At 38.6% G+C, this 13,295-nt stretch overlaps 1 protein-coding gene across 3 annotated transcripts in view; it reads left to right on the top strand.

Annotated features, from left to right (window-relative positions):
- Window positions 1-7,764: 7,764 nt before the first annotated feature.
- The window catches only part of CHM (CHM Rab escort protein), a 244,230-nt gene continuing 238,699 nt past the window's right edge, over window positions 7,765-13,295 (top strand). For all 3 annotated transcript variants that reach the window (XM_038587820.1, XM_038587819.1, XM_038587821.1), the window contains exon 1: window positions 7,765-7,873. In XM_038587820.1, coding sequence (XP_038443748.1) covers window positions 7,825-7,873 — 49 coding nt within the window. In that variant the 5' untranslated portion in view covers window positions 7,765-7,824. The remainder of the gene's footprint in view (window positions 7,874-13,295) is intronic.

The following is a 13,295-nucleotide window of genomic DNA, read 5'->3' as shown; positions in this document are numbered from 1 at the left end:
TCCTTCAAAACTTACTCTTGTCATTTAGGTCTAATTTCAAAGCATTATGATCTGAAAATATCCAGGGGACGATCTCAGTCTTTTGGTATTGGTTAAGACCTGATTTGTGACCCAGTATTTGGTCTATTCTTGAGATAGTTCCATGTGCACTTGAGAAGAATGTGTATTCCGTTGCATTTGGATGTAAAGTTCTCTAAATATCTGTGAAATCCATCTGGTCCAGTGTATCATTTAAAGCTCTTCTTTCTTTGGAGATGTTGTGCTTAGAACTCCTGTCAATTGTAGAAAGCGCTACATTCAAGTCACCAAGTATAAGTGTATTTCTAAGTATGTGTTAACTTTGGTTTTTAATTGATTGATAATATTTGGCAGCTCCCACATTCCGGCATAAATATTCATGATTATTAGGTCCTCTTGTTGGATAGATCCTTTCAGTATGATATAGTGTCCCTCTTCATATCTTACTACAATTTTGAGATAAATTTTAATTTATCTTATATGAGGATGGCTACCCCTGCTTTCTTTTGAGTACCATTTGAAAGGTAAATTGTTCTCCAACCTTTCATTTTCAGGCTGGAGGTGTCCTTATGTCTAAAATGAGTCTCTTGTAGACAGCCAATAGATGGGTCTTGCTTTTTTATTCAGTGTGAAATCTTGTGCCTTTTGATGGGGTATTAAGCCCATTCATGTTCATAATTACTATTGAAAGATAGGAATTTAGTGTCATCATGATACATATTCAGTCCCTGTTTTTGTGGAATTTTCCCTTGGACTTCCTCTTTCTATTACAGAATCCCCCTTATTATTTCTTGCAGAGATGGCTTCATGGTCTCATATTCTTTCAGTTTCTGCCTATTTTGGTAGCTCTTTATCTCTCCTTCTATTCTGAATGAGAGCCTTGCTGGACAGAGTATTTTTGTCTGCATGTTCTTCTCATTTAGGACCCTGAATATATCCTGCCAGCCCTTTCTGGCTTGCCAGGTCTCTGTGTAGGGGTCTGCTGTTAATCTAATATTTCTCCCCATAAAAGTTAGAGATTTCTTGTCTCTTGCTGCTTTAAGGATCTTCTCTTTATCTTTGGAATTTGCAAGTTTCACTATTAAGTATCGAGGTGTTGAGCGGTTTTTATTGATTCGGGGGGGGGGGGTCTCTCTATTTCCTGGATATGAATGCCTGTTTCCTTTCCCAGGTTAGGAAAGTTCTGAGCTATGATTTGTTTAAATACATAATCTGTACCTTTGTCCCTTTCGGTGCCCTCAGGAATCGCAATTAAAGTAGATTTTTCCTTTTTAGGCTGTCATTTATTTCCCTTACCCTGTCCTCATGATCTTTTTTCCTCAGTTTCCCTCTTTGCCATCAATTTTTCTTCTATGTCACTCACTCCTTCTTCTACCTCGTTAACCCTTGTCGTTAGGACCTCCAGGTAGGTAGCATGGCATCTCATTTAATTGTTTTTTAATTTCTGCCTGATTAGATCTAAACTCTGCAGTCATGAAGTCTCTTGAATCCTTTATGCTTTTTTCCAGAGCCACCAGTAGCTTTATAATTGTGCTTCTAATTGGCTTTCTGACATTGAAGTGTAATCCAAATTTTGTAACTCTGTGGGAGAGAGGACTGTTTCTGATTCTTTCTTTTGAGGTGAATTTTTCCTTCTAGTCATTTTGCTCAATGCAGAGTGGCCAAAAACAACTTGTATTGGGAAAAGGAGAAAGAGACGAAAAAAACGAAAAAAAAAAAAAAAAAAAAAAAGAAGAAGAAAAAAAAAGAAAAAGGGGGGAAGCAAATAGAAAACAAAAAACAAGGGGGAGTATCCTCTGATTCTGTATACTGTAAATCCTTCGACTTCCCCTGGAACTTTCCAGTGCTACTTGGTCAATAACTTGCTTTTCCCTTGTCCTTCTACCTGGTCTTCTGGGGGAGGGGCCTGCTGTGCTGATTCTCAGGTTTGAGCACCTGGGGGAGCTGCTCAGCCCCCTGTGTGGTGCAAGGCTCAGTGGTAGTTGTTTATCCTGTTTATATTATGAGGCCACTGTGAGGCTCAGTGGGGGGTTGTTTATCCTGTCAGGCCCCAGGAGGAACAATAGTGGTAGCAGCCAGCTCTCCAGCCCTGGATTTAGCTCCTGCAGTAACTGAGGCAGCTCTCAGTCTGCAGGGGCCTGGATGCTCCAGGGGCAGGGGCCGCTGATTTGTATAGCTCGGGGCCACCTGGCTGCAGGAGTGTCCTTGCTGTCCTGAGCCCTCCTGGCTTCTACCTGTCCTGAGGGGAGCGCCAGATCTTGGGATGTGTCCCCCAGAGCCCTGGGCTCCAGGGCCTTTGCTGCTGAAATGGCGCTCCAGGGAGCCTCCGCCCAGCCGCCTCTGAGCTGCTCCTGGCTCTGCAAGGCGCGGGCTGCAGCCCTTTAGGGAGCTAGGCCACGGGGTGTGGTGTGCTCTCCCTGGGTGCAGGTCCTCTTTTAGTGCCCCTGGGAGCCTGAAGGCATCCCCGCCCATCCTGGGATCCTGCTCCAACTCCCTAGAGTGCCTTTCTGTAGGGGAAGATTGGTGAAGCTCCTGCTTCTCTGGGATGGGGCTTTCCTGTTGTGGGGGCAGTTGCTGCCTGGCCTTAGCCTGGCTCCCCACGGGGCCCCTCCTCCTTGGATGCTTTTTTATTTCTTTTTCTTTGTTTTTCAGTCTTCCGACCTTTTCTTTTTCTTTTTTTTTTCTGTCTTCCTACCTTGATAGAAGTGTGAACTCTTCTCACTGTAGCATTCCAGCTGTTCTCTCTTTAAATCTCAGGCCAAATTCATAGGCTTTCAGCATGATTTGAAAGTTATCTACGTAATTTGGTGGGGACAGGTGACTTGGGGACCCTACTCTTCCACCATCTTGCCTCCTCCCTATCCAATATAGGTGGAAGGTAAGGAATAATGTTTATAGCACACTATTACTAGTGTCAAAGAAGAAATAAAGGGATTACTGCTTCCCTTACACACCCACATGCATACATATACATAACATCTAGCATGATTCACAAGAAAGGGATAACAGTACTTATCTCAGAGAAACACCACCTGGGGGCAGGGATAGCAGGGTAGAGATACTTCTTAGTTTTATTAGTCTTTGTATGACTTTTGTGCTAGTTGGATTGTTTATTAACCACATATGTATTATTCCATTATAGACACAAAACCAGCTGATTAAACAAGTTTACTGGGCAATCAACTCATTTTATTCCCGTTTAAAATAGTACTCATGTGTTGTGTCCTGATGATTTCCTGCACGTTATTATTTACCCATTAATCAAGAGATTTAAAAATTCATTTATTTTTGACAAATGTATACAATGTTCTGATATATATGATATGATTAGCACAAACTAACATATCTATCACCTCCCATAGTTATCTTTTTTGGTGGTAAGAACACTTGAGATTTATAATCCTAGTAAATTCCAAGTATACATTTTTGACTATATTCACCATGCTGTGCATTACATCTCCAGAACTTATTCCTGTTACAAAGAGATTTTGTATGCTTTGATCAATGTTTCCCTTTCCTATACTCCCAGCCTTTCTCTAGTAGCCACCATTCTACTCTCTGTTACTATGAGTTTGACTTAAAAATACATATTTTTGAGACTCCATGTATAAATGAGATCATATGATATTTGTCTTTCTGTGTCTGGCATATTTCTCTTTAGCATAAAATTCTCCAGATTCATCCATATTATTACAAGCAACAGAATTTCTTTTTAAGGGCTGAATAATGTGTGTGTATCCATGTATTGATGGAACACTTAAGTTGTGCCCATATATTGGCTACTGTGAATAATGTTGGAATGAACATGGGAGTACAGATATTTCTTTGAGATAGTGATTTTATTTGCTTTGAATATATACCCAGAAGTGGGATTTCAGCAGATATTTTTGAGTGCCTATTATGTGCTAGGCACTGAATGATATATTAGAAATATAATGGTGAGCAGTATAGGTACAGTCTTTGCCTTTCTGTAACTTATGTCCTAGGAGGATAACAGATATGAAATAAGAAATTGCATAAGTAATTTGATATTTCCAATCATGAAAAGTTTAACAGAGGAAGAATATAGGGTGGTAGGAGACGTAAGGTAGACTGAGGACTAGATGAAGACTTGCCAGAAAAAGTGATGTTTCCCATGAACTGCAAAATGATTAGGATTCAACTAGGAGAAATGGAGAAGGACAAAAGTGCACCTCAGGCACATGGAATAATAAGAATGAAAGTCCTGAAGCATGAAGGAGCATGTATCCGACAAAACTGAGAGTCAATATGGCTGGAGCTTAGAAAGAGAAGGATGAGAGGTATGAGATGAGCCTGGAGAGTTCAGCAGAGATTTTAGATTATGTTTAAAATTTTGGGGTGTATTTTAAGAGCAATGGGAAATCATGAGAGTTTGGGGGAGGGGAGGGCATAATTACATTTGAATTTTGTAAAAAAAAGTTATTATTTTAAACTAATTTCTAAATTCAACGTGAGGCTTGAACTCACAACTCAGACCAAGAGTCACATGCCCCACCAATTGAGCCAGCCAGGTGCCCCTATATTTGAATTTTTAAAAGTTTACTCTACCTGCAGTGTAGACAGTGGACTGAAGAGATGCAAGTATAAATGAGAGGTCCAGTTGGGATCTATTGTAGTAGTCTGGGGAAGAGATTATGTGGGCAGTCCAGACTGAGAGGTGGATCATGTTTCCAGTATAACTTTGAGATAGATCTGACAAGAGTTACTGATGAAACTGGTTTAAGAGTAAAAGAGAATAATCTATCAAGGCTGATTCTTAAGGTTTTTGACTTGAGTAACTGATTAGAAGGTGGTACCATTTCTAAGGTTGGGAACACTGGATGAACAGGTTTGATAGTAGGGCTGACATGTTCAGGAGTTTGGTATTGGACATGTTCAGAAGAGATGTTGAGTAAGGGGTTGGGTATATGGATCTGGAGCTCAAAGGAAAGCCCAGGGATAAGGACCATTAAATAACTGGTTTGTAAAAAAGATGACACATCAGATCCCACAGTTAAGTAAGCTTCTGAATACAAGGTAAATGTTCAGGGAATCATAGTTTTCCACCTCAGGAAACCAGTAAGTATAGAATTAGGATCATAGTGACTCAACAGGATAAGTCAATTTGTATCCATCATCTTATTGTACTGTGACTATCCAAATAAAGTATTTCGGTTCTCAAAAATAGATGTCCTTAGAATAATAGAATAGGCAGCAATTAAGATGATTTGCTTCATGCTATTTTACTGACATTATCAACTCCTCTATTCATCTTTACAGAAGATCTATAAAAATACATTTGACAGAACAGTTATTTTGAGCATTTTTCTCCATGCATAGGCTTTAATTTTTTTCTAATGGAATCATATTTTTAATGCTCAGAGAGGGTGTATTAGAGGACAGCTAAATATAGGCTGGCAATTTTATCTGAGAGTACTGCTTTCTAGCTTCAGAATAAAAGGGATTTCATATTTGGGGAAATATATTGGAAAATTAGCATGACAGAGTAATATTACTTGTTTATTTTGTTTTATGCCCCACTAGATGTAAACTTTATGAAGTCAGGGGTTTTTGTCTGTTTTACTCATTGCTATATTTCCAGCTTCTAAATCAGTGCCTTGCACATAATAGGTAATCAATAAATATTTGAGGTAAATTGAATGAAATAATTGGTTGTGTCTTCACATTGTGTCTATTTGTTAGAAAAGTTTCTGAATCTATAGAAAGTTAGATATACTCATATTGAAAAAGATACATTACACACATACACACACATATACACATATCACCAAAGTAAGATAGAGATACCTTAAATTATCATGTTTTTAACCACTCATTCATAGCTTCTCATAAATAGAGGATATTTTGAAAAGTTTCCTGTGTTTACTCTGGGAAATCTATTAATTTTCATTTCCACTGGTGGTATTAATAGATAAGACCTATTTCACTTCTCAAAACTTTTTCTTTCTCAAACTTTCTTTTCTCAAAACTTTTTTTTCAGATCAAGGCAAATGGCAGAGTGATTTACTGAACAATACATTAGACTTCTCAGAGGAATATCTTACACAAAATATTCATCAGAGGACCATATCCCAAGATAATTGCTCAATACATTCAGATAATCCATAAAAGAAATTAATGAAACATGTACAATATTGCTAAAGATCATGGCAAAATGCAGCAAAACCAAACAAAACCCAACCCCAGTAAAATAAAATTTTAAAGAATTTTAATTGAACCTTAGCAAAATAACAACATGTATTGAGCATCTTCAAAATATATGACACATGATAGTCGTGGGCAGATGTAAAGATGAAGACTTAGTCTCTGTATTCATATTTAGGGGAGTCAGAACTAAGCTTAGTTCAACAAACACTTACTGGCATTCCTAAGTACGAGGCTTATATTAGATGCAGTGGGTAAAAAAGATACCTAAGGCCAGTTCCTGTAATAAAGAGACTCATAATTTAGGGCATTATATATCTGGGTGTATATTTTTGTATGTGTGGGGATGTGTGTACTATATAGGAACCACCATAAATGCAAATAATTTCAGTGCAGTATGGGAGGCTATGATAGGGTGTTAGCACTACATAGGGAAATTTAATCCAACATACGGAGGAGATAAAAGGAGGAGGTGGTAGAAGTTGAGCTGAATATTAAGGATATGTTAGCTAGAGAAAGGGAAAATCATTCCATGCTGAAGGAAAAACTGTGACTGAGAAACCACAAACAGTTCAGAGGACTGTTGGTGTAAGGGAAGGTCTACTACTAGCACTTTCTCTTTGAAACTCTTGTAAAATGACTACACAATGACCCCTAAAGCCCCCCTGTCAAACACAATTACTTTAATATAAAGGTCATTTTACCTTGATTACTTCTGCAGCAGTTTATCATAAGAATCTTGTATGGGGGCAGCTCCGTGGCTCAGCGGTATAGCGCCGCCTTTGGCCCAGGGCGTGATCCTGGAGACCTGGGATTGAGTCCCAAGTTCGGCTCCCTGCGTGGAGCCTGCTTCTCCCTCTGCCTCTGTCTCTGCCTCTCTATCTGTGTCTCTTATGAATAAAAAAAAAATCTTGTATGGACTCCTTGTATACGTATAAAAAACCAAACTCAGAACCATTTAAATGCTTATCAAGCAACTATTATGTTTCATATCTTTTTTTCCGTCCTGTAGAGAAAGGCTAATTTTGTAAAAATATACTGCCGGGTGGCTGCTTGGACTAACTAGAACAAATACAGATGCAATTTAGGTTTCATTGTGACAAAACTAAGGCAAGAGGTTTTTTGGTGGGTTTTCATTGGGGAGACACGGAGACTAAAAAGATACGGGATAGTTTGAAAGGGCTGGTGTGAAAAATTATGTTTCAAGGGGACAAAACGAAAGTACACACACACGGGGGAGTAAACAAGTTTCCAGGCCGCAATGAAAATTTCCTTTGTTCACAGAGCAATCCTCTTTCAATTTCAGTCCGGCCTTCATATAAACCAACAATTCTTGCTTCATGGGGGGGAAAAAAAACCCCAGGTTTTCCCATTCATCCTATCTAGCGGAGTAAAAATCTCCATCTCATTACTACCCCAAACCTCCAGGCTAAATGCGCTACTACACTCAGCCTAGAAAATAAATTGCGTCTTTAACATTCACGTAACATTTCAAGTAAAATGTAGCCGCCTACCTGGATCGGCCACCCACGAACTACAATATCCAGAATGCATTGTTTTTCCTTCCGTCTTTTACAAGGGCAATGCCTTACTAGATCTTATTTCCACAAGCAGTAGTCACATGACACGTTTCCTTTCAAGATGGCGGATAATCTCCCTTCGGAGTTTGATGTGATCGTAATAGGGACGGGTATGTGTGGCTCTGGTACTCCCCTAACGAAGTGTAGGAAATCTGTCTCCTTCCTACCTTCTCTGCCATGGCGAGGCTTGGGGAGAAATACTAGGGGTTGAGGAAGGGAGGGAGGATGGGAAGGAAGTGAGGTAGTGTTGAGTCAGCGCGGGACTTCGAAGCTCCAGGGAGGGGCTGGACCCACCGTATTTAGCGCCATTTGAGTAGGGGTCGATCTGGTCGATGCAGATGCTGAGGTTGGTTGCTGCGGGTGATTCTGTAATTTCGTTAGAGGGGGGTGGGTTTGTGGTGTCATGAGAATGGAAGGTCGGGATTTTACCAATGGAGACGCCTTTGGCGCGACATGATTCCCTCCTCGTTGATTTCAGGGTGATATTCCCCATTATTTTGTCTCGCCCTTTCTTAGGAAGTTTTCATGTATTTATGTAGTCCTGGGGTGTAGTGCAGCTCGGATACGACTTAGTCCTTAGTTTTTCGGGAAAGATGCCCAGTTATCGCCCGTGTGCTTATTAATATACTAGGACGAGGACACGGATTCTTTTCTATTGTGTTGAAAAGCCTAGGGAATTGTATTTTGTTGAGGTAGCCATTCCTGCTTTATGATGCTGAAAGACAGCATTTTGCTTTCTGTCACCCACCTATCTACTCACAACTAAATGAGCTGAGAAGAAGCTTCTGTGAATTCCATTACAGGTGTGTGACCTTATCTTCCCCTTGTTTTCCCATTTATTCTCCATGTTTTGGGCGGAGCCAGAAAAATACCCTGCAATTTCTAGTTGACAAATTCAACGTACAACAGGTGGAGAAGACATTTGGCAGCAGTTGGTATTTTGTTTTCTTAATATTGTAAAGGGTGGATTTTAGATGGGATGAAGTAGGTTGTTGAGTGGGGTTTTCTCCTGTTTGCATAATGTGGTAGGTCAGAGAAGCTCTGGTGAATGAGAACCTGTCCATTGTATTAATGAACACGTTTTCTTTCAAACAGTAGGGGCAGCCATGTTTCCAGGGCAGAAGTAAAAATGATAGCTACCTAGTTTTGAATGCTAATTATTTGCTAATTGATGTGCTAAGCATTTTACAAGCTGTATGTAATCCTCACAGCAGCCTGGTTAGAGTAGGTATTTGGTACACTTTACAGAAGAGAAAAGGGGAGCTTAGAATAGTTGCTGTGTGCTCAAGATCACACAGCTAGTAAGTTTCCAAAGGCCCATTCCATCTCAGAAGGAGAATCAGTGGTTCATACCTTCAGAGTTAACCCATATTAATAGAAATAACTGAGAAAAATTGTTTGGAGACCTTGCTTGGCCTTTAAATAGCTGTTTGAATTGCTAGGCACTTAATCTCTCTGAGCCTCAGTCTTGTTTTTAAATACAGGCAGGGTAAACTAGATAGCCTTTCAGGTATTGTCTAACCAAAAATCCTCTCATTCTAATTGCACCTGGATAATTGGTCTCAGGATAGTGAGGACATGTTTATTCTTATTCTGTCTGAAAACTGCATGGCTGCAGATAACTTGGCTGTAGCTGCTGTAAACAGATGTTGAATGAGAGCAGGAAAGAGTCAATAGAGTGATGATTCATTTGTTCTCTCTAGTCTATCCTAAAACCGAGAACAACATCCATTTTTGAATAGTTGTTATACCATACTTCAATTCTATATTATTGCCTTTCTTTTTTGTTACCTAGGAACTTGGGGTGTTTTAAAAATTTTTTGAGTCATTATAAGATTTTTTTCTTATCTGGGTTCAAATTTTAATTGATAAGAGTGTTAATTCCTATTATTAAATGCTGTTAATTCTTAAATACTTTGCTTTCTGGTTCAGTTCATAATATGGACTATATTCATCCTTTGAGTCTGTTATGGTAGAGGTAGGAAGATACTGTGAGTGATACAGAAAATTGCATTAGGTGGCATCTGGTGTGTTTAGAAAAAGACTCATTTTACACTTTCCAGTGAGAGTAATATTATTTCTCAAAGTATGGGAAGAACTTATTCGAAGTTAATCTTAAAAGTTACTTTTTTTCATCTCACTTAATGGTGAACATACTCAAGTTTATCAAGCACATTGCATAAATTTATGTTGTGAAGCATTGTATCTAGGTATATCAAAATGGAAAAATTGGATAAAAGTCATTTCCTAAATGGTTCCAATTATTGTTTAATTTGAATTATTGTTAATGTATTTGGAATACTTTTCTTCTGAAATAGTTTGCTGATAATAGCCTTAAAAATGTTTGCATTAGGGGCACCTGGGTGGCTCAGTCGGTTAAGCATCTAACTCTTGATCTCAGGGTCATGAGTTCAAGCCCCATGTTAGGCCCCACACTGGGTATGGAGACACATATATATATGTGTGTGTGTGTATATATATGTTTTCTTTTTTATGATTTTATTTATTCATTAAAGGCACAGAGAGAGGAGTAGAGACCTAGACAGAAGGAGAAAGGGAGAAGCAGGCTCCCCATGGGAAGCCTGATGTGGGACTCTATCCCAGGACCCTGGGATCACACGCTGAGCTGAAGGCAGATGCTGAACCACTGAGCCACCCAGACATCCCTGTTTTCATTACTAAATACTAGCTTGAGTTAATCTTAGGAAAAGCCAGCATTTCTTAGATTCAATTTTACTGACAAAAGTAGAATTAATCATGCATGTATCACAAACATGAAGAAATAGGCTATGAAATGTAATTTTTCTTTTAGATTTAGCTCTAGTTATATCAAGAGACAGTTGCTTCAAGTAAAAACATCTGTAGGTGATATTTAAATTCCTTTGTCCTTAATTAGTTTTTTTTTTTTTTTTTACTTTTTGTATCACAAGATTTTCCTTAAGATCATGTTTTGAAGAGATTATGGGAAGATAAAGTTTTGTATGTATTTTCTTAGTTACATCTGTTTCTTTCTGATTACAAAATACAGGAAATATTTGTCAAACACTCAAAGGCAGAGAAATAAAAGTATTTGAGCTGTGAAAAATATAGAAGAAAATGGAATAAGGAAGGCGAGCCATCTAGAGTCTTAAAGGAGAGGACAAAGCTAGATATAAGTGATGTTTTAGAAAGTGGCTTTCAGTTTGGAGTACACTGTCATCATTTTCAAGACATTTTGACATTTAAAAAGATACTGGAATGATAATTTTGTGGGTTGTAGAGAAGTATCATTGGTTTCAGGTTAAAAATAGTCCCAGTAACATAACACCTCACTGGAGGTGATATCTGGCAACCTGTGTAATCTGCAATCTGTATCAGAGCCAATAATTCAACAGAAGAGCGGGCAAGATGAAAGTTTGGAGAGCTGTGATAATATTGGCATGCTTCTTACAATGTAGAATCCTTCAGGCCCTCACTTAGAGCATATTCTTATTTTAGAAGTAATTCCAGTGTGCTCAGGGCATATTAGAAACATCCTATGTAGAAGATATAGAGAGCGTTATCAGCTTCTGCAAAAGCTGTGTTTGGGGGATGTCGTTAGACATAAGTGATAGTTCATATCCTAATGGGAAAGGGAAGAGACAAACACCTAAATTGCAAGCCTACGTTAAGTGGTAAAATAGCCTGGGACCAGTTTATATAGTAACACTCAGGTTTCAGAGTATTCAACCCACATTTACTGAGAACCTAGTCCCTGCCTTTGTAAAGTTTACTGTATTGCCTATTTTCAGAGACTATTTGGGGTTCCTCATAGTCACATCCTCAGAACTGTTCTTAAGCCAACCTGGGCTTTTCATTGCATCCTTCTTGCTCTCTGAAGACCACGTAGGGATTCAGTCTGCATCCCTTTCCTTTCTGAAGTACACCACACAATTATATTTTGGGAGTTCTTTCCTAGAGATGGGCTGTGGAGTGGGGCTAGCTTAAACTTTTTCCTGCAGATTAGATAAACAGATCCTTTTTAAGAGTTTTATTGCTAAAGATTATGGGGAAGGAGATGAGATAACCAAAATAACAAACATGGGAGGGATTACAAAGAGAATTGCTCCTAGCTTGTAACTATCTTGCTAGATAGTGCTTGACATAGTACAATAGTAGATGTGGCAGCATGGTGTAATGGGAATCATTTGACCTTTCTACTGGATGACTTTGGGCAAATTGCATCACCTCTTGTGACACCAGTTTGTTCATCTGTAAAGTGGGAGATTTTAATTAGGTGACCTATCTACCAGTTCTAAAGTTTACCATTGTGTTTGTGTAAGTATGACCCTGGGTCCTTGAAAAGGCTAAATTCTGTATAGTCCTTTTAAGGAGTCAGGTCAGTGTTTAATATACTTAAGAAATGTGTGTATCAAAATGGCTCATTAAAGGTTTTCTTGCAAGCAGCTGCTTTTATCAGGAAGGTCATGTAGGTAGTACGCTTTCATTCTTTGATGTTGGTTGAGAATCATAGTATCAGCCTTGGCTGGCAGCTCATTGACTATAAAGCTTATGATGTTGGTAGTATAGCTTCACTTCTCTAAATATTGGGGAATAGTAGTGCTGCAGGAGGTTTTGTGAAAAGGTATTTACCAAATACCCCTTTGTACCAGACTCTGTGCCAAGTGATTTCCCACATATGTATCTTATTTACTCTTCTCCTGTTTATATATCAACATGACAGGATGTCCATATTAACTCTGTCTGTATTTCCAAACATACATGCACCTATGGTCCAGAGCTGAGTTGTGATTTTTTTTGTGTGTGTGGTAATTGTAAGATGCCACCTATTCGTGGGTCATGAAATCAATTCCAGCACTAAAAAAAGAGGTAGAGTAGAATGTATCAGAATATATTGCATGTAGTAAGGATGAATGTAGTTTTGTAAAACAAATATTTCATATGTATATAATATAGATCACTGTGTAAAATACATATATATGCATATACATATTTTTGGGTGTTGCCAGGGGCAAAAAGTCTTAAAGTCTAGAGAATAATAGAATAACAATGAATAGTCATAAAAATGTTATTTCAAAAGTCCTTTATTTCACAAATGCCATACCATCCATATATTTTATTTACTTTGACATGTATGTATCTCATTTGAGCAGTATAGCGATAATGTAGTGATTGATGATGTGGTTCTGACATGAGACAGATTGGGTTTGAATCAGCTGTGTCTCTTGTGCCACCTTACACATGTCCCTTAATGACTAAGTTTCAATTTTCTCATCTCTACATGAGAATAAACCTCACAGAGCTGTGTTGAGAATTCAATGAAATAATTCCTGTAAAATGCTTAGTAAGTGCTCAGAAAATGTAATTGATTTAAATGGCCCATAATGCCATTCCCAGGTGCTTTTATCATCACTGTTACCACCTGAATGCTTCCTGGGAAGGGCTTTCCATGGAAAGCAACAGAAAGATTCAGGTATCTGAATCATTTTTCTCCTCTTCCCATTGGCTTGTTGGCAGGAAAGACCTTTGTTTATTATCACTATTTCTAACAGA

The sequence above is a fragment of the Canis lupus genome, chromosome X (assembly GCF_011100685.1).
Source record: "Canis lupus familiaris isolate Mischka breed German Shepherd chromosome X, alternate assembly UU_Cfam_GSD_1.0, whole genome shotgun sequence".
NCBI classification, from domain to species: domain Eukaryota; kingdom Metazoa; phylum Chordata; class Mammalia; order Carnivora; family Canidae; genus Canis; species Canis lupus.
Note: the sequence above shows the minus strand (reverse complement) of the source record. Positions and strands in the feature narration are given on the sequence as shown.